This window comes from Rhinolophus sinicus, chromosome 18, assembly GCF_057876585.1.
Source record: "Rhinolophus sinicus isolate RSI-liver-muscle chromosome 18, RSI-T2T, whole genome shotgun sequence".
Classification (NCBI taxonomy): domain Eukaryota; kingdom Metazoa; phylum Chordata; class Mammalia; order Chiroptera; family Rhinolophidae; genus Rhinolophus; species Rhinolophus sinicus.
The window spans coordinates 8,798,140-8,823,398 of NC_142518.1; the positions used below are offsets into that span (position 1 = coordinate 8,798,140).

At 36.7% G+C, this 25,259-nt stretch overlaps 1 protein-coding gene across 3 annotated transcripts in view; it reads left to right on the top strand.

Moving 5' to 3' along the window:
• The first annotated feature begins 5,553 nt into the window (after positions 1-5,553).
• GLRA2 (glycine receptor alpha 2) overlaps positions 5,554-25,259 on the top strand; it is a 191,545-nt gene continuing 171,839 nt past the window's right edge. Inside the window, exons 1-3 of one of the 3 annotated variants that reach the window (XM_019746238.3) lie at positions 5,554-5,640; positions 6,078-6,256; positions 8,421-8,554. In XM_019746238.3, coding sequence (XP_019601797.1) covers positions 6,189-6,256; positions 8,421-8,554 — 202 coding nt within the window. In that variant the 5' untranslated portion in view covers positions 5,554-5,640; positions 6,078-6,188. The other 2 variants (XM_019746239.3, XM_088794847.1) reach the window with 2 other exon arrangements.

Consider the following 25,259-nt stretch of genomic DNA (forward strand, 5'->3'; position numbering starts at 1 on the left):
AGTGGCCATGAAAGTTGGGTCATTTGTTGGTTCTGCAGTGGTAGCTTAGAGATTTCAGATTTAAGAGACAGGCTCTGTACCTGATCCCTGAGATACTATATATAGTCAAATAATGGCAAGCACTAATCATGAATCTCACAAGCCACATGTGTTAACAAATACCCTAATGACCACACATCCTCATGTCACAGGGTTTTCTAACCCAGAAATCCATTCCAACCTTGGGCTCTAAGTGAGAAGAGGGTCTGTTTGAGGCAGGAGAATCTCTCCTAAAATTCAGCAAGTACATTTTATCAAGATGAACTTGGCTTTACTGTTCTCTGTGAGGAAGTAACTAAAGATTTGGTAAAACAACGTCTTGCCCTGTCTAATTTGCCTCAAACTTCTACTTCTTGGCTGGTGTGAACTGTAAATTAGTAAGTCCTTTCTTAATCTTTATTTTTTCAAGTGGAAGCAAGAATGCCCATATTTTAGGAGGACCATCTCTGCATAGGAAGACCCATTAAGAGTTCACAAGGAGGCCTGATAAAGAATGCTGACATATTAGACATCGTTCAACTCTTTCCCTAAGGAAATTGACTTTGAGACTCTTAATAATGGGCTTTCCATTTATCATTTGGTTGTATGTGGATCGCAATTTAATGGAGACCAAAATGCCATCAAGAAAAAGGCACTTACTGCACTGGAATCATAAATATAGTTATTTAAAAAATAGTTGTGGGTATAGTAGGTTTTCAGTGACTTAAAAATAACATCAATCATACATATGATGAGAAATGTTATTTACTTAGGTAGTAAATATAAAACGTATGACTTTGTCGGTTAATACTCATGTGGACTTGGGAAAATTGATCAACTTACATGAACTTTAGATTCCTCATTGGAAAAAAAGATGGCAATTAATCATTGCTCTGCCTACCACGTCGTGTGGGTATTTTGAAAACTGTAAAGCATTATGTATATGTTAGAGGCTTATCAGTGTCAGTAAATGATACTGACATTCAAATGATACTTATATTCATATGAAATGTCTCTATTTGTTCATATCTATTTAGAATTTTTAATATGTAGCATCATCTACACCAAATATTGTGTACTGACCCTTATGATATTATAGGATGGGTCAGAATCTTCTTATTTCTCTGATAAGAGGCATACAAAATGAGGGTACCACAACCAATTGTAATGTAGTGAATTAGAAGCATAGGTGTTTTCAACTTCAGTATTCTATTACATTGCAAATAAGACCTTTCCAAGCTCCTGGGACTTACTGTACTTGCAAGTGGAATTGCTCAAGGGATAAAATCAAACCATGAATTTTAGCAGTCAATAGATGCTAAGAGCTGATTTTAAGAACCTAAAACATATCCTCAGCTATGATTTTATATGACTTCCAAGATTATTCCATATGGAAGTAACTTATGTGGCAATATTATCAACTGTATTTTACATATTATTAAAATAAGGCTCAGTGGGATTAAATAACTTGCCTAAGGCCACATAATTGATCATTGTTAGAAGTGCAACCTGGGTCAAGGACATCAGGTTCATAGTCTCCTATTTGTATTTTCCTTTTATGCTGAAGACTTGCAATCCACTGAGCTTGATTTTCTTTCAAATAATCATAGATCTTAAATTGTTAATTTTCCTAACAAGTAATTTTTGACAGAAACACACATATTCAATCATGCTGTTTTGTTTAGGCAGCACTTCTGCGTGCATTTAAAAAATTGTACCTTAATCAGCATCAATGACATTATGATTATTTCCATTATCACTGAATGTATGGAGATACCATTACGGACCAAAATAGATGCTGTTTCTGTGCATTATAAAGCTCATTAGCTAAGCAATTCATCATACACATGTATACATACCATAATGACAAGCTCTTTGAATAGGAGTTGCTGCGTATCAAGGGGGTGTGTAATAGGGGGAGTTGATATAGTTATGCAGGTCAGGGAAGGCCTTCTTGAGGAAATAACCCATGAGCAGAGATTTGAAAAAGAAGCTAAAGTGAAGAAGACAAAATGGGAGGTATGAGCATGCCATGAGATTACACAACATGGTAAGCATGAGGCACTAAAAAGAGACCAATATGGCTAGAGGGGAAGGAATGAGATGAGTAGAGGATGAGATGAAGGACAATGTAGTCATGGGCCAGGCCATGTGGAACTTTTAGGTCAAGCTAAGTAGTTTTCTTGTTCTATGCAAAGATCAATGGAGAGTCATAGTGTTAATCAGGGGGTGTGACATAATCAAGTTTGGATTTTTGGACAATCATTCTGGCTGCAGTGTAGAGAATGAGGTAGAGTATGATCAGCTATTGGTCCAGGTAGACCATTCAGGTAACTACTGCTGCAATATAAGCAAGAGACGATAGATCAGCTGTGGTCATGGGGGTTGAGATGAAGAGAGGGACACATTTGGGAAATGTTTGAGAGATAAAATCAATAGGGCTTGGTGAAGAACTGAATATGGTGGGTGATGGAGAGGGAGTCTTAGAGATGATGCCTTGGCGTTTGGTTGGCAGCAAGGAAACAGGCACAGTAGAATAGAAACAAGATTTGGAAGAAGTATTAAAGGTTCGGTTCTGACATGTGGAGTTTGAGGAGCCTTTGAGACATCCAACAGGAATTGTTTAGGAAGCAGCTGGATGTACAGGTCTGGATAGAAATATATATTTGTGTGTCATCTGCATAAAAGGATAATGGAAGTTATGGATGTGCATAATATTGTCTGAGTGTTGCATGAGAAGAAGAGAGGGCCTAGAATATAGCCTTTAGGAAATCCAACTTTTATAAGCAAGATGGAGGATATGCCTACCAAGGAGACAGACCAGAAGGCAAGCCAGGAGGGCACTGTGTAACAGGGTCGAGAGAGGAAAGTGCTTCAAGAGAAAGGAATGGTGATTGCTAGGGACAGAGGAGAGGGAGAAATGCGGAGTTCTTGATCAATGGGTATGAAATTTCAGTGATGCAAGGTGAGTACATTCTAGAGATCCACTGTACAATATTGTACCTATAGTTAACAATATTGTACACTTAAAAATCTGTTGAAAGAGTAGATCTCATGTTAAGGGTTCTTATCACAATAAAATAAAACTTTGTAAAAAAGGGAAAAGAGACCGATGATGTTCAGTGTCATGGAACTGTCAAGTAAGACGACAACAAAAACATATCCTTAAGTCTTAGTTACAAGGAGTTCACTGGCAGACTTAGTGAGAGCTACTTCTGTGGATCAACAGAGCTGGAATCCAAATTGAGGAGAACTGAGAAGTAAATGAGGAGGCTAGACTAGATCCCCTCTGAAGACCCTTCCAACTCCAAAATAATAAATGCTATGAGTTCATGCTCTAGCCAGAGTCTCCCTTTGTCACAGGTCTCCCTACACACCCTACTCCTGGTTAATAACAAGACTGCTGTTGAAAGAAATGATTTGTAAAGACTGTATTACTTTAAGCAACAGTGTAACCTCAAACTAATTTGGGGCAAATCCGTCTCTTCTACTTTCACATATATATGTTATCTTTTGGAAAGAATCTTGAGCACAAAAGAATCTTGTATGATTTTTCCATAGCACCAACTGAAGAAATATATTTCCAGGAATTGATTTTTTTTTTTTGGGTCAGGAGTGCAGGGATAAAACCAGGTTTACAGTTTCCATGTGGATGAATTAGGAAGTGAACGGATTCAAAGCTGCAGTCCAGGGATGTCTTACACTACACTACACTACACTACACTACACTACACTGTCTTTCTTTTAAATTGAATCACTTTTTCTGGGCTTTGAAAGTTAAGAGAACACATCCAAAGAATTGATTTTGTATGTAAGCAGAATGCTTGGGCATTGCTTCTTTTCATTAAAGAGAAGTTCCTGTATTCTCACTGTCTTGGTGGAATAGAAATCCGATAAGAGGGCGTACAGACCACTGCTGCTCAAAGTGTGATCAGTGGGTCAGCAGCATCAACCTCCGCTAGGAACTTGTTAGAAATGCAGCATCTCAACCACCACCTCAGACCTACTAGATCAGAAACTGCATTTCAACAAGATTCTCAGGTGATTTATATTAACATTAAAAGGTGAAAAGAACTCCCAATTTTTTTCTCAGAAAAATTTTTTTCTATTTAAAAATAGAACTCTTTGTTGTTCTGTTATGATATTTAAACTGATCCAAGGGCAGATTCGTCATTTATGCACTAAAAATTAATCACATTATTTTGTTTTAAAACTAAGACCTGCAGTGGAGTGCCAAGGTGACTACCAAGCTATATTTCACAGACAATAGGTTACTCACCCAGCTTGTGGTCAAACATGTGTTTTTCATTTCCCCTTACCAGAAGCCACTAGTTACTTGCATTGAACTATGTACCCTTCCTCTTTGATTATTAAAATTTATAAATTTAATTTGAAAGAGCAACGTTATTTGTCATGCTTTTGTACAGGATTTATAAACTTTCACTAGTTTGTCTCTTTAGCCAATTTAGGAGAACATCTACACTTTATTACATGACCCTCCCCGGTGATTAGCATCTGGAATGGGCAGATGAAACACAAGCGGCAGTCTCACCCTTTCTTGCTCCATTTTTTTTTTATTAGTTTCAGGTGTACAAAACAATGTAATAGTTAGACATTTATCATTTATACCCCTCACACAGTGATAACCCCCCTCCCCCATCTACTACCCCTCTGACATCGCACACAGCCATTACATTTCTACTGTCTCTATTCCTAATGCTGTACTCCACTCCACTTCTTGTGACTACATATATATATATGTATATATATATACATATATATATATATATATATATATATATATATATATATATAAAATTATAGTTGACATTCATTATTATTCAGCTTCTTGCTCCATTTTTCACATGGGGCCCTACTCTAACCTTTAACCAGGGCAGAAAAAGATTGCTACTGCCCCCTTCTGGCCCATTTCTCCTCCTCTACAAATGTGGGACTTGGAAGAGGATGCCCAGGGATTTTGAGCCACTGAAGAAAGCTCAGCGGAAGGGGCTTTCCCTAGCAGAGAGATCCTTTGGAAACAGGCGGCGAAAATCAAACGAAAATACTAAAGGGGTGAGGAAGGCATAAAGGGCTTCTAAACTAATTTATCGATACTCATGAACCTTCCTTCCCCCTCTCTCCGCACGCGGGCTTCTCTATGCCACGGAAATGTCCCCTCTTATTTAGCACAGGACTCCCCTTTTGCCTCCAGGTTTCACTGACAAGAAGTAAACTACCCACTCCCCTATTATAATTTCAGTACTCCAGATCCTGTGCTGCTCTGCTTCCCCTAATTTCCTGTTTCCACACCTAGACTTTATTCCCTTTGCTTTTCTGCTTCAAACTCCCGTCCCGCCCACCCACCGGCAGACTTGCATTTCCAGGAGTTCACATCTAGCCTCCTTCACCCTCTCCGTCTACCCTGACCTCTGCTCTGCCCTGGTTGTCATTGCACCCCCTTCAGGACCCGTTCGCTGAACGGCCAGTCAACTCTTTGCTTTTGAATGGCAGGCATGTCCCTTCTTGAACGCCTCTCCCCGACCCCCGCCCCAAGCTACTGAAAAAGGAAACATGCGCACTTCAGCGCTAGGAGCTGTCCGAGTGCTGAAATTTATAGGCTGGGTAAGATCACGTCTCCGTCTCTTTCTGTAGCCCTCATTCCAGCACAGGATCTCAGCATTTCTGCCCTCTTCTCCCTACCCACTCCAGCGCACAAAGTCCTTCCTTCTCCCTCATTTACAACTTCTTTTAAAAAGACAACATTTTCTAGAGAAAAGGGATTTGCTAAACAGAAAGGACTTAAAACAAAAGCCACAGCAACCCTAATTCCAGCATGGCATTGTCACCAGCCCCCTTTGCATGGTGATGTGATTAAGGTAGCAGCGTTTTTCTTATTCAGGAAAAGCAGCTGGAGGATCCTTCAGTTCTAAGGCTTTGTCTTTCCTGGGTTAACTGATGGTCCTGAGCCCCAGTTTGACCTGACCATGATGCCTAGGACTGGCACTTTTTGTTTTTTCTCAGCAAACTGTACAAACCCAAATCTCTTTTTGATTTTCAAGGAAACTAGATTCCTGCCAGGTTTTGAATCTGGACAATAGATAGATACTTTGTCCTAGCTTCTTTCTGGAATCATTTCGGGGATATTTTCCACAAGCATCACAGAAACAGGAATGAACCGGCAGCTAGTGAACATTTTGACAGCCTTGTTTGCATTTTTCTTAGAGACCAACCACTTCAGGTAGGTGAAAAGACTTTGCATGCTGATATTTTTCACATGAAAACTGAAAGAGAACGTGTCATGCAATTTTTATCTATTTTCTATGCCATGGACCACGTTATTTTAATTTTATGTAGGACAATTAGATTTCTTTTGTTCTTTTAAAAAGCTTAATTATGGTGGGAGGGTAGTAAATTTTCAAAAGGCAAGTTTTATGATGCATAAGCCCACTCTATGCATTTCAACACAGCTCACAGCCAATGTGATATTAAAGTAGTCTGATGAGTTGCATGCTCTTTACATTTCTATATAATGGTGAGTTTTGTTTTTTGTTTTTCTTTGTTTTTTTGCTTTTAAATTCTTCTGGGAGTCATTTAAAGGGATTATTAGATGCAACGCTTTTCATATGGTGGAAGTGATTGGATTAATTTACCAGGATCATGCTCATTTTATAAAAAAATATAAAAGAGCCCTAATTCTTAGCCAACTTGGGACTTCTTATTATATTTCAGCAACTAGATGCATACTATGAGGACTAGAATTCAGGAAATTTCTTGAAAGATCAGAAACATTTAAAATCTCATTCTGTCGCTACATTCTACTGTTCAGTGTATTTGGAAATTGATTGTCTACTAAATGTAATTAATGTGATATCTTTGTATGCATGAGAAATGGACTATGCATAATTAAAGTAAGTGAGAAATCATTATTTGTATGCTGGCATTTTCTACCTAATTTACAAATTGTCAAATCAATTGATATTTCAAAATATCAGATTATTACCAGTAAGTAAAATAGCCATCCTAATGGAAGAGGTTCTAAGACAAGATAGAAATAGGAGATGTTCATACAACAAAGTGTAGGACTCTTCATTTAATTTTAACCACATTTTATGGTATTTTTTTCACAGAACCAAGAGAAATGGAACATATAGCATCAATGCTATGAGTACTGGGAAACCCCACTATGTTCCTTTCAGGTTCACACCTCCTACTATGATTAAGAAAAATTGTAGGCTGGGTGTTATTAGAATTAGAATCATCATCATCATCATCATCATCATCATCATCTTCACCACCACTACCACCATCATCACCACCATCCTAATCAAATAATACTTGATTAATCAGATGATTCTGCATATGGGAATGTGAGTATTTCTAGATGATTACATCAATTTTAACTCCTACCAAATGTTTACATTATCTTTGCACTTATATTTAATACTACTTCTTTGAAAAACTGGCAAGAATGTGGTATTTTCTTAGTTATAGAATTAACAGGTTTATTTGTTAAACTTAAAAACAAAGCTTGTAAAATGTATACTTTAGGGAAGAAATCAACATTCAGTCACCACTACGTATTGTGAAAATTCATTTTCACTACAAACTAAATATGCTCTTTTTATAAGCCCTTTAATGAAAATAAAAATCTGAAAAATTTTTTAATCAACATTTAGAGTTTTTGATAATGCAAAATAATATAATTTAGAAGTTCTTTTCTATGAATACTTTATTGGAGTCCACTATTTAAATGCTAATATAGAAACAACTGATAATAGAAGTACAGACATGCACATTGTTGACCTATTTTAGAATGAAGTTAAATTTCCAAGTGAAGATTTTCTTTTAGACAATACAGTGAAAAGTATTAACAGTTGATAGTTGGAATAGAATCTAGTGGGTGAGAAAATAAGCAATTGGATAATTAGTTCATGTTTACTTTGTTCTTCCCAACTTATTACAGATTTCTTATAAAAAGTAGAGGACTTACATTAACGTCTGAGATGCTGGAAGAATTTTTTTGAAATTCATGGGGAAATTATTTTAAGATAATCATAAATTTTAGAAATTGTCATCTTCATTTTTTTGATAACTCTAGAAATAAATAGCTTTAACTATATATCCATAAAATCTACAATCTAAAACTATGCATGTTGTATCATCTTAAGTGTCTTATGTATGGCTAAAGTTTGGAGACTTAGGAGATATGATTCAGGATTTATTATTTAAAGTTAACTCTAGACCATGCACAACTTCAGAAGTTGACCAAAGAGTTTGTAATTTTCTTTTTCTTCTTACTGACATATCAAATATATTTATAAAACATGAGGTCAAACACCTGCACATTAGTTCTCAGGTGAGAAGAATAGAATTGTTGCTAAAAGAGTTAATGATGTGTTTAGGACGGCATTGTGCAAAGACCATGACTCCAGGTCTGGAAAACAACCTTCGCAGACCCTGTCTCCTTCAGATTTCTTGGATAAATTAATGGGAAGGACATCAGGATACGATGCAAGAATCAGGCCAAATTTTAAAGGTAGGTTTCATTTAAACTTATGTTAAGTCTGTGGGAAATCTTCTAGACATTTAAATACTCTGAAAAAAAGTTTTCAGGGCTTTTTATTATAAAATGGAAACAAGTATGGTATTCACTTTGGCACTCTTTTGAACTAGTTAATTTAATAACTTAAATGTTATATGTTGCTTGCCACTTCTGAAAACTTTCCTCATTTGTGTTCTATTCTACAAAGAAAACTAATGTCAGATATTATTGCCACATTCCCTATTTTATCTTAAGTGAGAGTGTGATTGGAAATAAATATGAGAGCAACTGATGGGCTTCACTTGTATGAATGTCTATCAAGCCTCACACTAAGATTCAATAGTTACACCAAAATGCTTGGTTTGGATTTTAAATACCCACTCCCAAAGTGAAGATTAAATCTCAATATAAAACATGCCATTTTACACAGATTCAGGCCTCTCTCATTTTTAAATACTGTGAGAAGAGGCTCCAGTAATGCATCAGAAATTTGTGGTTTCCTCTTGCTTATTCTATTTATTTACTTGAAGTTATTTATCTGAAATTAACAAATATAATAGAATTATTAAGTGCACATGTCAAAGATGGTGGATACTTTCTTTGTTCAATTAGAAACAAACCAAAATTTTGGTGCTTTCATTTGTTTTGTTAACATTACAAAAATGTAATTAACAGTCTGTAGAAATTAATTTTTAACTATTTGGTTTATTTTTATTCTGAGTCAGAAAAATACAGTAACAAAAAGCAATTATTAATAACTGAATTACTTTAATGCTTTAATTTTTAAATACACATTAATATTTTAAATGACAATTGCATTTTATCTTGCAATTTAATTTGATATAATGCATTGTGAAGTATTTATAATATTTTGTAAGAGGAGAAACGTGTAATATTCTAGGTGTTATGTCATAATTCATGCATTGCTTTGGTTTTGCTTATTAGCAATTTAATTGGATTGCTTTCCTTGAGGCTCGATTAATTTTTATTATTGGCAAATAAGAACAGAAAAACTAAATTCTAAATTCATTTCTTCTTTAAATGCCATACCTCTGAATATACCCAGCTAAGGGAACATTTCATAAAGAAATACATCAGAATTTTGGCAAAACAAATGTTTTTGATTTATAGAGTATTTTCCAATAAGACAACGGAACCAAGTTTAAAGCTCAATTTTCCTGAAAACAGTTTTCATGTTTATACCATTTCATATTAATTTTGTGATCATTGCTTTGGAAGTCCATATTTGAAACAAAATCCTAAGAGTAATAATTCGAGAATCAGCTTTCAATGGGAATGCTCATTCATACATTTACTCACTTAGCCATTCAGTAACTTTGGAATCTGAACTATATGCAAAATATTAACTACTGCATGCTTTAAGAAGTTGAAAGATGAAACAAGTTTGAGTGCAACCATCAAAAAAAAAAATTTCAGTGGGGAGAGCAGATGTTACATGAATACTTACAAAATAATATGAAACATATATTATTAGATAGAAGTAGCTAATAGTTAAGTAACATAAGGAAGCACAGATAAAACACTACAGGATTCCACTAAATGGAGAGATGGTTTCCTGTTAAACTATTCATGGAAAGCTTCATAGAGAAGGTCCAGAGATGGAACATTATTTCAAGTTTATCAGTATCTTGTTTAATAGCAGTTATTATTCATTATTTTCTAGCTACAATTTTTCAAAAGGGCATAAAAGTGAAAAGAGTAATAAAACATCCATGCTGCCATTGCTACTTTAAGTGACCTCATAGAATGGGCAATTATTTCCACTCACAGCTTTTTTTTCTGGTTCTTCTGGGATGTTACCCTTTGGAAATGACATTCGTCATGATTCTAAAGGATACATAAATGAGGAGAATATCAAGTGTAGCGAAGCATGGCCATGTATTTGAGATCTATACACTACTCAAAAGCCTGAACACAGGATGTTTTAAAGACTTACAAAAGGGAAATGGGATGGACATCATTTAAGACTCTAACATTAATGGACTTCACTGAGTTTTGGCTCCCTCTCCCTTTAACTCTCCACTTCAATGAACACTGGTACTTTTTTGGTAAATTTTATTTACAGAGACCATTTATATCAATTACCTAACAGCTGCCACAATTTTCTTTACTCTGAGAATCTTGGCTTTTCCTGGATGTAAAACAGTCCCCATTATTTTAGACTAAAACAATTTTCCCTCCTTGGTGTTCCTGTGAAACTTTATGTGTCTAATATGGTACTTTTGCATATTTATGTGTTATCAACTCACCTCCCCACACCACATCTGAGTGGGCAATGAGTTACCTTATTATTCATATCTATCATATCATATCATATCATATCATATCTATCTATCTATCTATCTATCTATCTATCTATCTATCTATCTATATGAAAAGAAGTTATCCTTTCTTCCAGAATGAGGAAATAAGAACCACGAAAGGAAAATGCAGATCAGCTGTTAAGATTAGTGTGTCCAGTTAGTGGTAGTAGAAGTTGAGGGAGGGAACTTTTGAGGCATCACCAGCGGTCACAGTGGCTAGCAAAGGGGATTTTGTTGAGCTGAGGAGAAAGAAATACAGAGATAACAGGGAACTTGTAACAGTGAGAAGGCTAGGGAGAACCCTATAGTGCGTACTATAGTCAGTTAGCAATGTATCAATGGCAGATTTTATATAGCAGATAGAAATGAAGGGTGATTAGGAAATGTGACTGTATCTGGAATAGTGACAGGTTCCCTGTCAATGCCAAAAAGCAAACGGACTATCATAACAATAAACATGATGACAATGATGGTGATGATGAAAATGACAATAATAGCGATTAATAAGAAGACAGAAGGGCAAGATTCGACTACAAGAATAAAAGCAAGAGCCAAATATGGGCTGTTGAGTAGAGGGAATGGCTTTTCTAGAAGTCTTACTAAATATTAGCATATTTCTCTGTTTCCTTGCTGCCATGCATTGGCAAGGGAAAAAGAAATACATAGCCATAATTTTTCTTACCAGAAGGAATTTTTCCTGCATACTTTTAAGTCAGTAAAATATTTCACGTCGATTCCATGTCCGTGATAGACTCTGAAAGATGTCATAATGGGCACATATACAAGAAGGAAGATGGATGTAAGCTAGAAAAGGGAACCAGAAATGATTCAGAGTTAGGTCTGTAATTGAGAGCCATTCTTAGAAACTACAGGAAAAAATAGCTTTTCTAATGTGCTGAAGCACAAGTATATAAACAAAGTCATGAGTCAGAGTTGCCAATTGCATTCCATCTATAAGATCCATAGAGACCTGCGTCAGATCTTGTCAAAACATAAATTTTCAAAATCCTCAGTCACATAAAAATACAAGCTATGTCCACTCACCATTACCTGGTTTTGAAACTATGGTAAATGTCAATTGTATGTCAACAGAGGAGGCTCTTTCCCCACTTAAGGGGTGTTTTGTCTCATTGTCAGCTGATTTATCATGGTGTTATTTCATCATTCTATCAGCTATTCCTTTGTCAGTATTAGTGTATCTTGAAAATGCCACTTTAAACATTAAGCTTTTAAAGAAGCCAAATGAAATGTTCAAACCCGGGCAAAATGCATTAGTTCTAATTTTCTCTCTTTGAAACAAAGCCTTCATCTATTGCAATGAAATTATCTTTGAACATAAAATTAATTTAGAGTTATATCCTAAGTTTCATCCCAATGTGAGTATATACATTTCACCATAACATTTATTTTGGGATAGGATCTGGAATAGATATTTCCAGGAGATAATTATTCACTCCATTTCTTTGTACATGCCATGCACACTAGTTTTTTTTTCCACGTCTGGAGACCTAAATTTGAAAGTGTGATGTGTGACATTAAAACCTACATTTGCATGCAATATGGCTTCCTTCATTTTCCAAAAAGTTATCAGCTCAAGAGGTGTTTCAGATATAAGTAGAAATAGATTCACTTCCAAAAAACTAGAGGTCTTCAGGTTTCTCCACTTGGAAATTCTCTTGTCTGTAGACTGTGGAGCTCAAGCTCAAACGTTGTGCGTACAAATCCCTACAGGGACTGGCTTGAGCACAAATGTCCAGCAGGGACACGTGGAAAGTGTGATTTTCTCAGTTAGTGATAATGCAGCCTCAGCGTGATCACTTCTTTGATCACCCTGGTGGATGCGGGCATCAGATATTACTGTGGACCCTGAGAAAAACAGTAGAATGCTTGCGAGCATCACGAGTATTTGACATGAGTACAGAAAGGGGCAGAAGCCTGCAGGCACATGAAAGGGGATAGCCACTTTAGAACAAGACGATAGGTGGTAAAGGGGGGAAAAGGCTAATGAAAGGAGAGGTTGGGGGTAACAAGGGTAAATTTATATCTGACAGTTTTGTTCATGGATGACATAGAGGAAGATTTTTGAACACCTGAAATCCATGTCACAATTTATTTTAGCTTTTGTGTGCTGTATGGACACCAATCAACACATCTGTATATACTAGGCTGCTACTATGGGCCTACAAGGTGCTTGTCAGGGATTTGAGTTGACATCAAGAAGGAGGGATCTACAGCATTCTAGTGCACTCTGGTATATTCCAGTAAGTTCACCTTCCTGGAATGTCTTCCATTCCATGGTGACAGAGTAGTATAGTGGAAAGAGCCCTGGGTTTAGATTCAAAGAACTGAGGTTCATGCCCTGATTCAGCCACTTTTAAGATAAGGTATTTTCACCTCTCCATGCCTCAGGTTTTCTTCTGCCTTTGTCACCTCATTTGGGTTGTTTTGAGCATCAAGGAAGATCATGCATCTGAATGATTTGTTTTCAACTATGAAGATTATTACAAATAATTTGAATATTACTAGTCCCTCATTTCTCTTTCACAGATGACACTATTCAAAGCTTACCCTTCATGATGACTGGGTCCTTATAGTTGTTTGATTCTTTTTTTTTAATGGAAAAAAAAAAAACAAGTCAAAGAAGTTCCAACATCTCAGAAGTTCTAGCATCTTAAACAGAATGTAGATGCCATGTGTCTCCGCTGGTTCTCCTTTTATTAGTTTGAGGAGAAGATTTCCAACCTGAAAGGGCTATTTCTATTCCTAAATATGAAACAAATAGGGAGCCATTTGTGGGAAATAATTTTCTTTATCCATTTAAATTCCATCCTTGATTATTTTCTTGGACTCTTTTTCAATGAACCAAGTAAAAGACATAGAACCAATTTCACTTGGTCCTAGAAAGGGCCCTAAATTTAACTGAAGATATATGACTGTCATTTCTGATGTATTTTCTTGTCCAGTTACTGCAGTTGCAAGGGTCACTGCACAAATGTGCTGAATTGATTTCCTGTTTTAGAATAAGTATTTCTGAAAGAACATTTGTTCTCTATAAACATGGCAGGCTAAGAGCACTGGAAATGGAAGCCCATGATTTAGTTTTTGAGAATATATTGCACTGCTCCTTAGCTGGTTCTGGGTGACTTCATATCTTTAATTTTCACTATTGAAAGAGCCTAAACATTTTATCCTGAATTCTATACTGCTTGCTGTTCCTCCCCTTCAAAAAAGACAATTCAGCCCATTTTGCTGATAATCCGAGACTTAATTTTTTAAAAAAGATAATGGCACAGTGATCAGGGTATCTCAGTACTTAATGACTGGACATTAATTATAATGTGTCCAGTTGGGGTGATCAGGTTTAGAATGACAAAACAATAGTTATTAGTTCGTTCTCGGTGGTGTTGGACATGTTTCTTGGTGTATTGATCAGGCCCATTCGGAATAGGGTCGTAAAATGGAACTATAATTGATCAAGCCTCATAACAACAAGGTCATCAGAAGCATTCTGGGTTCTTCTTGGAGTTAACACCTAAGAGGCTGTCCTGACTGTGGCATGTAGCATTTGCTCATTGACTTCTTTCTTGAGAGAGCTACTCTGGAGACTTGTGACTGATTGCAGACACTTTTATCCACGTGAAATCCACTAAAGGAAGGAAAGGAACAAAAGGAATAGATCTCTAAGTGCTATTCTAAGTGTACAAGAAGTTTAAGAATAAAGTCCCTAGGTCACGCCTTGGAGCCTAGTCTGGCTAGCCAGCCAAGTGTGGTCATGGGGCAAACAGAAGAGTGAGGTTGGGCACTCTTTCTGACTCATGCCCTGGGCTGGATACTCACCATTCCCTTATGAGTATGAGTATACCGAATGGTGGCTCTGTTTTATTCACACATTCATCCAAGAAGGCAGAAGAAAATCCTGAATTGAGTCCAAATTATTGAATTGATAATTTGCAATTATCTTGTTTTCTATTTCTTCTTTTTCTCTGATGGGAAGGGGGTCAAATTTTCTTGAGAAAACTAAGCTATAGTTGCCCATGCATTGTCAAAGCACGGAATAAATTTGTGACAAGGGGGCACATACGTGGGCACAAAAGTTACATGTAAAGGTTTTACATGCTTATAATTGAGTCTAAGCATAGAATTCATTTGTTTATTCTTTTAATAAAAAAATAGTGAAAAATTACTATGTGCCAAGCGCCATGTTACTTGCTAAGTATATAGTGGTAAACAGAAATTTAAGCTTTTAAATGTCAGTTCTCATTTCAGTAAAAACTGGAATAGAATTTATAAGTTGAATGCTGTATCATCCAGGATGTTTGCAGGTAAGAAATGGCATACTCCAATGGGGTGTGAGAGGGATGGAAAACCAATCTCTAGAGGGAAAGTGTAGCACTCTGGGATTATCAACAGTGGGCCTGATGAAGTGAAGGGTGGGATGGTTACCTGAACTGAACCTGGAGAAGGTGGTTATCTAGAGAAGCCACCTAATGAGACCTGGGGGACAATGTATTCAATCTGTGCTGTCCTAGCAGGGAAGAAGCTAGGGAATAAATAGCCTGACCTCACTCTCCTCCTGCTTTGCATTTTCTTGTGGGAGCTTCTCATTGGCCAAATCCCACTAGAAGTGAGAGGGTAAGTCAGAGGGCAAGCTCAGTGATGCAAACCTACAAGGTTAGCTTCCTAGGGTACAGCGAAGAACAGAAAAGAGGAGAGTGTCTCTGGAGGGAAATGGAAGATAATAAACACAAAATCAACTAACTTATGAGCAAAGCCACCCTAACCCTCAGGTGGCCGAGCAGACATCTCCAAAACTGATGAGCAGTTCAGTGAGCCTTCCTTGATCAGTTTTGGGAAACAATGAATGGGGGTGGGGGGTTAGAAGAGCATGAAGACCAGAACAGAAAGGAAACAGCAAGTCTGAGAGACAGTTGCTTGTTTTCCACTCTTGGCTGCTTTGGTTACTGAACCTGAAATACAGCTGCTTATGGCAATTCTGCTACTTGAGGAAAACCTCAGAACCAGTTTGCCACATCATTTTTCTTTTATTTTTAAAATCCAAGTGTAAAGGAGAACTGATTCCGGGTGGTGAACACGCAATGCAATATATAAATGATGCATTATAGAAATGTACACTTGAAACCTATATATATTATTAACCAATGTCACCCCAATTAATCTAATAAAAAACCCAAGTGTACATAGAACATAATGTAATTAATTTTCTTCTGATTTATTTACATTTAAATACTCCAAGATGCTGATTTCTAGAACCACTTCATGTACAACAAGGCAGTTGAGATTTCTCTCATCATGCTTTCTCTTAGAAAAAAAAAGCATTCTTTGCCTCCCCCCAAAAAATGTATTAAGAAAACAAGGGGTCTGTTTATTAAGCTTTGAACCTTGAAGTCTGAAAAGTGAATGATGCTCACATTTGACAAACCACACTGTTGGATGATGTGATTCAGGATAATTTATACATATTCTGTGCAATGTCCACAATGGATTTCTTATATTCTACTTTTTCCTTTGCATTAACTCTGGTTTTAGTACTTGAGCACTGTATAGAGTACGGCAAATCAAAAGACTTAGGATTTAATACTAAACCAAACTAGCAACCAGATGTGTTTCTCAAGCCACGTTTTTCAGAACACCTGCTTCAGAGCCATTTGAGAGTCCTGTGAAAAAGGGCCATACCTGGGCCCCACACTTCTCCAGCTCTACATCCCCAGACTCACTGAATGATGGGATCCTGAAACAGTCACTTTAACAAATTCATTACTCCTTGTAGTTAAAGCACTACAGGACTAGCATGAGAAAATGCTGCTTCTGTATCTGAAGGATAATACCTTCAAGGTATTTTACCAAGATACTGCGTACTGGTATTGCCTTACCAAATAAAGGGGGGGGGGAGTCCACAAGAGATAAGTAAATCTAAACTGAGACTCATGAGACCTGATTTGAACTCCAGTTTTGCCGCCTGAGACCTGGAGCACGGTCACCTCACCTCTCTGGGATTCATTCGCGTCATCTCCAAAATAAAGGACTTGAACCAAGATGTCTCGCTCTGTCATTTCCAACTTTGATAGTCCCTGTCTTTATAACCTAAATTAACATCTTTGGGTATGTTCTTTTGTAAATTATTGAGTCACACACAGAAGAACCTGGATGCATACAATCTTCCTAGAGAATTGGTCTATCCTCTGAGAAATGCTTCTTTCTGTCCAGAATTTGTTTGCAGTTGCTCATAATCTATTTCAACTCCCAATATTTCAAGGATGATCAATATTCTCTGGGAAAACTCTGGAAACTTATGAGTGGATTACCGAAGAAATCAGCCACTTACAATTTTTGCCTTGCTTTTGGTCTGGAGATAGCAAATGTATGTACAGTGGCTGTCTGGGAATAGCAGCTAACATATTTTTTTAGTTCAGCATCTGGCCAAAAATGTTTCTCAAAACACCAGTCCCATGAAATGTTCTCAGATGTAAGGTTTAAAATGGAAAATAAGAATGGGAAATTCTGCAAAACGTCCTCTGAGATAGTCCCAATATTCATTAACAGATTAAAAGATTTTGAGAAAACTTGCAGTAAAAATACACGAATAAATATTTTAAAAATGTTTTTTACACAGGAGTTTACCCGGTACTTATTTGATCATAGATTCTTTAAATAACATGCTGGGGAACTGGCATTTTATTTATACTTTGGAAAATGTGGTCTTGGTAAAATCCATAAATCTAAAAAAATATTTTGCCATAAAAATATGATGATGATGATGGGAAACCTAAATATATATAAAATATGATGATTTGCTAGAAAGATAATATTCACAATAGAAGGCCCCTGCATTCAGTAAATGTGGCTTTCATATTGATACATGGTCAACATTAGCATTCCAATGCCACAAGAAAATTACTCTACAAGTTAGATTATCATTGCAGGTTATTTATCTCCTGCTTCATTTACATAAATAAATAAGCAAATGGTGGTTTGAAAAAACAAACATTGAAGACAAAAGAAAAATTAGTCAAACTACTTTGATCTGATAATTACCTTCTGTTTTAGTCTTTATGATTCTTGAAGGCTGAGTAGCAAATGCACATTTAAACAAGTGAGCTTTAACCTTGAACTAAAGACATTTCTTCAGCAGGATGTGACAGTTTCATGACTGTATGAAGAATTTCCTTTTAGATTGCCATCTTCTTTTTCAGGCAGTTTTCCAAGATGGATAAATATTGTGGTTGTACAATTTCCATTCAAATGTTTGTCAAAAAATTTTCCCATCACTTCCTTGAAATTTTTAAAATTTGAATCCATACTAAAAAAAAATCCCTTATTTTAAAATTGAAATTATGCAATACTGTGTTTCCCCGAAAATAAGACCGAGTCTTATATTAATTTTTGCTCCAAAAGACACATTAGGGCGTATTTTCAGGGGATGTCTTATTTTTTCATGTACAACAATCTACATGTATTCAAATACAGTCATGTCATCTTCTGGAACATCGTCATAATGTACTAAATGCGTCCTTCTGGCTGACGATCTTCACTGGGGTTTATTTTCGGGGTAGGTCTTATTTTCGGGGAAACATGGTATTTATCTTAAGAAATTTGTTTAGATTTAAGATTAAGGTCTTCCTTTATTAATATTAAAATATATTCCAAGTTAATCTTCTCAAAATTGATCATGTTTCATATACTTAGATATGTAAGTTCCCAGGAAAAACTACTGAAAAATTGTTTTCAATGGATGGATACAGAAAGAGAAATATCTTTGAAATATCACTAAATGCCTTGGAGAAAAAATTCATATATAACTTCTTTATTACTAGTTCTTCTCCCATGCTTTCTCTGAGAGAATTTGCCAAATAAGGAAATATGATTTCTTTTCCTTCCTCTTTCTTACTCCAGTGCCATAGGAAAATACAGAGAACAAAGTAGAAGGAAATATTAAAACTACGTTAGACTTAATCAATGGCTCATGACCCATGTCATTTATTTCATACAGTAGATGAAGACACATGGATGACGGAACCACTACACATTCTGTATCAAATTAGTCCATTATTTGAACCATTGTTTTGCGGTGTCCACAGTGATGGTATTAGCGTTGCCCACATTCCATTGTATAATCCACAGATAATGGAACACAAATTGTAAAGTTTTTCTGGTGATTGAGGGTTGGCATTCTTAGCTATACTGAGCTTTGAAGAATGAACATTAAGTATAAAGAAGCTATTTAGCATGTACACAGTTTGCTTACCCTGTTTTTGAATTTTGTTTTATATAGTCTGGATGTGTGCTCAGATTCCTTGTTATCATTTGCTTCTGATATCACCGCTTCTTCTCCGTTTCTAGGAGGCACACCGTGGCATTAGGTCCTGGGGGATGGGGAGATGGCTTTGCTGAATCCTTAGTTATAGAAGTCATGGAATAAAACAAGAGGATACCCTTTTTTCCCAAGATTCTGAGATTTGCTTTCAAAATAAAGTATATAGTGTCTTCCCAAACTACAAAAATTTAAGAAGAAATTATCCGTGTTTGAAACCAAGTGTCACATACAAGTAGGCTCAATACCATGCCTTGTGACTAGCAAGCCCTGGCACCAAAATTTCCATTTTTTTTTCCAGGAGGATTTTTTATAGATAAAATGCCACTCTGCTTATTCTAAAGTTTGAGGTTATAGCTGGTTAGGAACACAGCTGCTATACTATTTAGTATTTATTTTTCTCTGGAATATTCCTATTTCATTTCCTGGAGTGAGTGACCACTCTGTGACCAGGCTCATACTTGCCATGCTCCTTACCAAAGTAATCCTCGATTGTCACATGCATGTTCTCTAGCCGTCCAAAAATAGGAGGAATTACCCACTGTCTTGGATATGCGCTCCTTTTATTTCCCCCAAGCACCTACATTTCCGATATTCACATTTGTTTATCACGCACATATGCCTCATTGAAACTCATCCTTTATTCAACTCTTCTGAGCAAATATTCCTGCTTAAAACCCAGCAGGTGGCCTCCTGTTCCATGTCTCCTGATGCCAACCCAGTTTATAACATGCAGGGCTTTCAGCAAAGTGTATAAATGTGTGCCTTGGGGCAAATATCCCAAAGCCCATTAAAAAATAGGATTTCCTCAGCAAGAGAATATACTTATCTCAAGAAAAATCCCACACATTCACCTGTCAACCAAATTCCGCAAATAGCATGATTACATGCACAGCTATTTCCTGCCTACTTTTGAAACTGGGTTTGTGTAGGGTCCCTGGGGGGAAGAATCTTTCACAGTACCCACTCACCCCAACTGAGTTTATTTAAGAGGCATCAATGTATAGTTAACAAAAACATAGCTTGGCTGAAGGCAACTTTGTGGAGCTCAGTGGAAGTGGATTGACATGTGAAGCTTCCATGATTGACTTATGAATCCTTCACCAGTGGGCCTTTCTCATTCCTCCATACATTGAAAGAACAATTATTACGTAAGAATCTGGAACCAGATGCTAACAATATGTGTCAGAACACACTGTGCATACATAAAGTCTCAAGGGAGCAGATATCCCCTCAGTGTCTAACTTTTCATGTAAATGTCTGAATAAATTATGTGCTTCAGTGATAGAGCAAAGCAGTTGAGGGAGTTAACAAAAAGTGCTCATCAGTGACATCATACGATATGTCATATAAATCACAGAATGATCCCTTTGAAAAAAGCTTAAAAAGTTATTGACTTCTGAGGGGTGATGTGACAGGTGCAAAGAAGGCAAAAAAAAAAAAAAAAGAATACATGTAGAGTGGATAATAAATAGATCCCAAAGGAACGGTAAGAGCAGAAATAAACTCCTGTACTATTTTTAGAAACTCCATAGTGCAGCTGCTCTGGGGTGCCTGATTGCCTATATCTTTATCCAGAGGCACAGGAAGAGCAAGCTGAGCTGTCACCCAAGGGAGTACAGAGCTCAAAATACTAGTATCCTTGCTGTTCTAGGCCTCTCATGACTCTTAAAACTCTCCCAGGACTTCTTGTCACTTTCTGATAAAGTTCATACATCTGCAAATAGCTTACAAGGGTCGTCGTGGTTAGGTTTTTTTAACCATATATGTCTGACATTGGGTTTCTGAGAAGCACACCCTGTGTGCAAGTGATTTATTAAGGATAAGTGGGCAGGGGAGAGATAAGAGAGAGTGATGAAATCAGCAAATGATAGGGAAAGCCCAGTAAGGGTGTGATCTCAGGCAAAGTCCAACAGAGGGTGGGTTCACCCTAATCCCTCAGGGGAACTCTGGAATGTCAAGTGCACCCCAGAATTGTCCTGACTGCGGGCAACAGAATTGGCTTTTCACATTCCCTTCTGTCAGTTATTGAGTAAAGACGGCCCTCAGGGTGCATGTGGGTTAGCGGGGAGAGTAAATTCCCCGATGCTTCGGTCTGTCCTCATGTGGGCAGAGTGAGCTCCAGTAGCCCCAGGACAGTCCCCTGGGAAAGATCACATGTGCTGCCTCCTGGAAGCAAAAGCGCACTGAGGTGAGGCACAAAATGGTAAACGAGATCCAAGGAACCTGGGTAGAGCATCAATACTGTCCACATTATCATCATTCCCCATCTCAACCATGCTGCCCTCTCACTCTGCCCCCGCCTCAATGCTCTGCTTCCTGTTTCTCAAACATTTCACACTTCCGGTGCTTTGCATTTTCATTTCCTTTCACCGTTCTTGCTTTTCCACCAGCCTAATGCCTACTCATCCTACAGACTTCAGCATCAGTATCATTTCCTCTACAAAACTTCTCTTAAAGTAGTCAGTCCATCCTCTCCTACATGCTCAGTCTACAATCTCTTTTGTGATTGGCTGCTTCCATCTCCCTCCTAGACTACTTCAAGGAGGCCAGGGACTGGACTTATCTCATTCTCCATTGTCTGCAACATCTGACAGTAGGTAGGCGGCCAATAAACACCTATCAAGTGAATAGAAAAACGTATAATACTAATCATTTTTACACTTTTATTGAGAAATAATTAAAATACATCATTGTGTAAGTTTAAGGCATACAGCATGATGATTTGGATTACATTTATTGTGAAAATATTACTGTAGGAAGTTCAACTAACATCCATCTTCTCATACAGATAAAAAGAAAAAAATTCCTTGTGATGAAAATTCTTAGGATTTACTCTCTTAACAACTTGTCTATATGTCATAGAGCAGTGTTAGCTATAGTCACCATGCTGTACATTACCTCCCTAGCACTTATAACTGGAAGTCTGTACCTGTTCATCACCTATCTACAACTCCCTTCCCCACCACCCTCGACCTCTGGTAACCACAAGTCTGATCTCTTTTTGCATGAGTTTGAGGTTTATTTTATTTTATTTTAAGATTCCACCTATAAGATCATATAGTATTTGTGTTTTTCCGTCTGACTTATTTCACTTAGCATAATGCCTTCAATGTCCACCTATGTTGCCAAATGGTACAATTTCCTCAATATTTATGACTGAAGATATATAAACGTGTATACACATATATACATATATCTTCAATCATATATATATACATATATACATACATATATGTATATATGCATGTATATGTGTGTATGTATATATGTGTGTGTGTGTATATATATATATATATATATATATATATATATATATTCTTATATATAAAGAATATATATATATATTCTTTATCCAGTCATTCATTCTTTATCCATCCATTCATTCATCCAGTGATACCTAGGTTGTTTTCCATGTCTTGGCTAGTGTTAATAATGCTGGTATAAACATGGGGGTGCAAATATTTTTTGGAGTTAGTGTTTTCATTTCCTTTGAATAACTATCCCAGAAGTGGAATTGCTAAATAATACGGTAGTTCTATTTTTACTTTTTTGAATATCCTCCACACTGTTTTTCATGGTGGCTGCACCAACTTACACTCCCATCAACAGTACAGAGTTCCCTTTTCTCACATCTATCCCAGCATTAGTCTCATCCTTTTTTTTTTTCATTTTTAATTAGTTTCAGGTGTACAAAACAATGTAATAGTTAGACATTTATCATTTATCTCCCTCACACAGTGATAACACCCTTCCCCCATCTACTACCCCTCTGACATCGCACACATTCATTACATTTCCATTGTCTCTATTCCTTATGTTATACTCCGCTTCTTATAAGTGTATACATATATAATTGTAGTTTACATTCATTATTGTTCAGCTTCAGCTTCAGGTGTACAATGCAGTGATCAGGCATCTACATCATCCCTGAGGTGGTCTCCCTAATGAGACAAATGTCCATCGGATACCCTACAAAATCTTTACAACATTATTGATTATATTCCCCAAACTGTCTTTCATATCCCCGTGGCAATCTTGTGGTTATCGATTGTGCTTTCTAATCCCCTCACCTTCCCCCTTGTCCCCACTCCCCCTCCCATCTAGCAACCCTCAGTTTTTCCTCTATGTCTCTGAGACTGTTTCTGATTAGTTCGTTCATTTATTCCTTTCTTTAGATTCCACATATAAGTGAGATCATATGGTATTTGTCTTTCTCCGTCTGACTTATTTCACTCAGCATAATGTTCTCTAGGCCCATCCATATCGTTGCAAATGGTAAGATTTCATTCTTCTTTATGGCTGAGTAATACTCCATTGTATAAACGTACCACAGTTTCTCAATCCAGTCATCTACCGATGGGCATTTCGCTTGTTTCCATGTCTTGGCTGTTGTGTATAGTGCTGCAATAAACATAGAGGTGCATAAATTTTTTTGAATTAGAATTTTGGATTTCTCTGGATAGATACCTAGGAGTGGAATTGCTGGGTGATAAGGTAGTTCCATTTTCAGTTTTTTGAGATATCTCTATACTGATTTCCATAGTGGCTGCACCAATCTGCAATCCCACCAACAGTGAACAAGGGTTCCCTTTTCTCCACATCCTTGCCAGCACTTGTTGTTTGTTGATTTATTGATGATAGCCATTTTCACCGGGGTGAGGTGGTATCTCATTGTGGTTTTTATTTGCATTTCTCTAATGATTAGGGAGGTTGAGCATTTTTTCATATATCTATTTGCCATCTGTATGTCCGCTTTAGAAAAATGTCTCTTCATGTCTCTGCCCATTTTTTAATTGGGTTGTTTGTTTTTTGGAGTTGAGTGATTTTTTTTTAAATAAATTTGGGATTTTAACCCCTTATCGGGTATATCATTGACAAATATCTTCTCCCATTCAGCAGGCTGTCTTTTTGTTTTGTTAATGGTTTCCTTTGCTGTGAAAAAACTTTTTAGTTTGACACAATCCCATATGTTTATTTTTTCTCTTACTTCCCTTGCCCGAGGGGATATATCAGTAAAAATCTTCCTCCAGGTAATGTCTGTAAACTTTCTTCTTATATTTTCTTCTAGGAGTTTTATGGTTTCAGATCTTATATTTAAGTCTTTAATCCATTTTGAATTTATTCTTATATATAGTGTAAGGAGGTGGTCCAGCTTCATTTTTTTGCATGTGTCTGTCCGGGTTTCCCAGCACCATTTATTGAATAGACTGTCTTTACCCCACCATAAATTCTTGCTTCCATTGTCATAGATTAAATGGCCATATAGGCATGGATTTATTTCTGGGCTCCCTATTCTGTTCCATTGATCTATGTGTCTTTTTTTTATGCCAGTACCATGCTGTTTTGATTACTGTAGCCCTGTAGTATAATTTGATGTCAGGTATCATTATACCTCCCACTTTCTTCTTTCTCAAGATTGTTGAGGCTATCCAGGGTCTTTTATGGTTTCATATAAATTTTAGGATATGTTCTATTTCTGTGAAAAATGTCATTAGTAGTTTGATAGGAATTGCATTGAATCTGTATGTTGCCTTAGGCAGTATGGACATTTTAACTATATTAATTCTTCCTATCCATGAGCATGGTATGTGTTTCCATCTATTTGTATCTTCTTTGATTTCTCTCTTCAGTGTCTTATAATTTTCTGAGTACAGGTCTTTTACTTCTTTGGTTAAATTTATTCCTAGGCATTTTATAGTCTTTGAAGCAATTGTAAATGGGACTGTTTTTTAAATTTCTCCTTCTGGTATTTCATTATTGGTATATACAAATGTAACTGATTTCTGAATATTAATTTTGTATCCTGCTCCTTTTCTAAATTCAATTATCAGTTCTAATAGTTTTTGGTGGAGTCTTTAGGTTTCTCTATATATAGTATCATGTCATCTGCTTATAATGACAATTTTACTTCCTCCTTACCAATTTGGATGCCTTTTATTTCTTTTTCTTGTTTGATTGCTGTGGCTAGAACTTCCAGAACTGTGTTGAATAGAAGTGGAGAAAGTGGGCAACCTTGCCTTGTTCTTAATCTTAAGGGGAATGG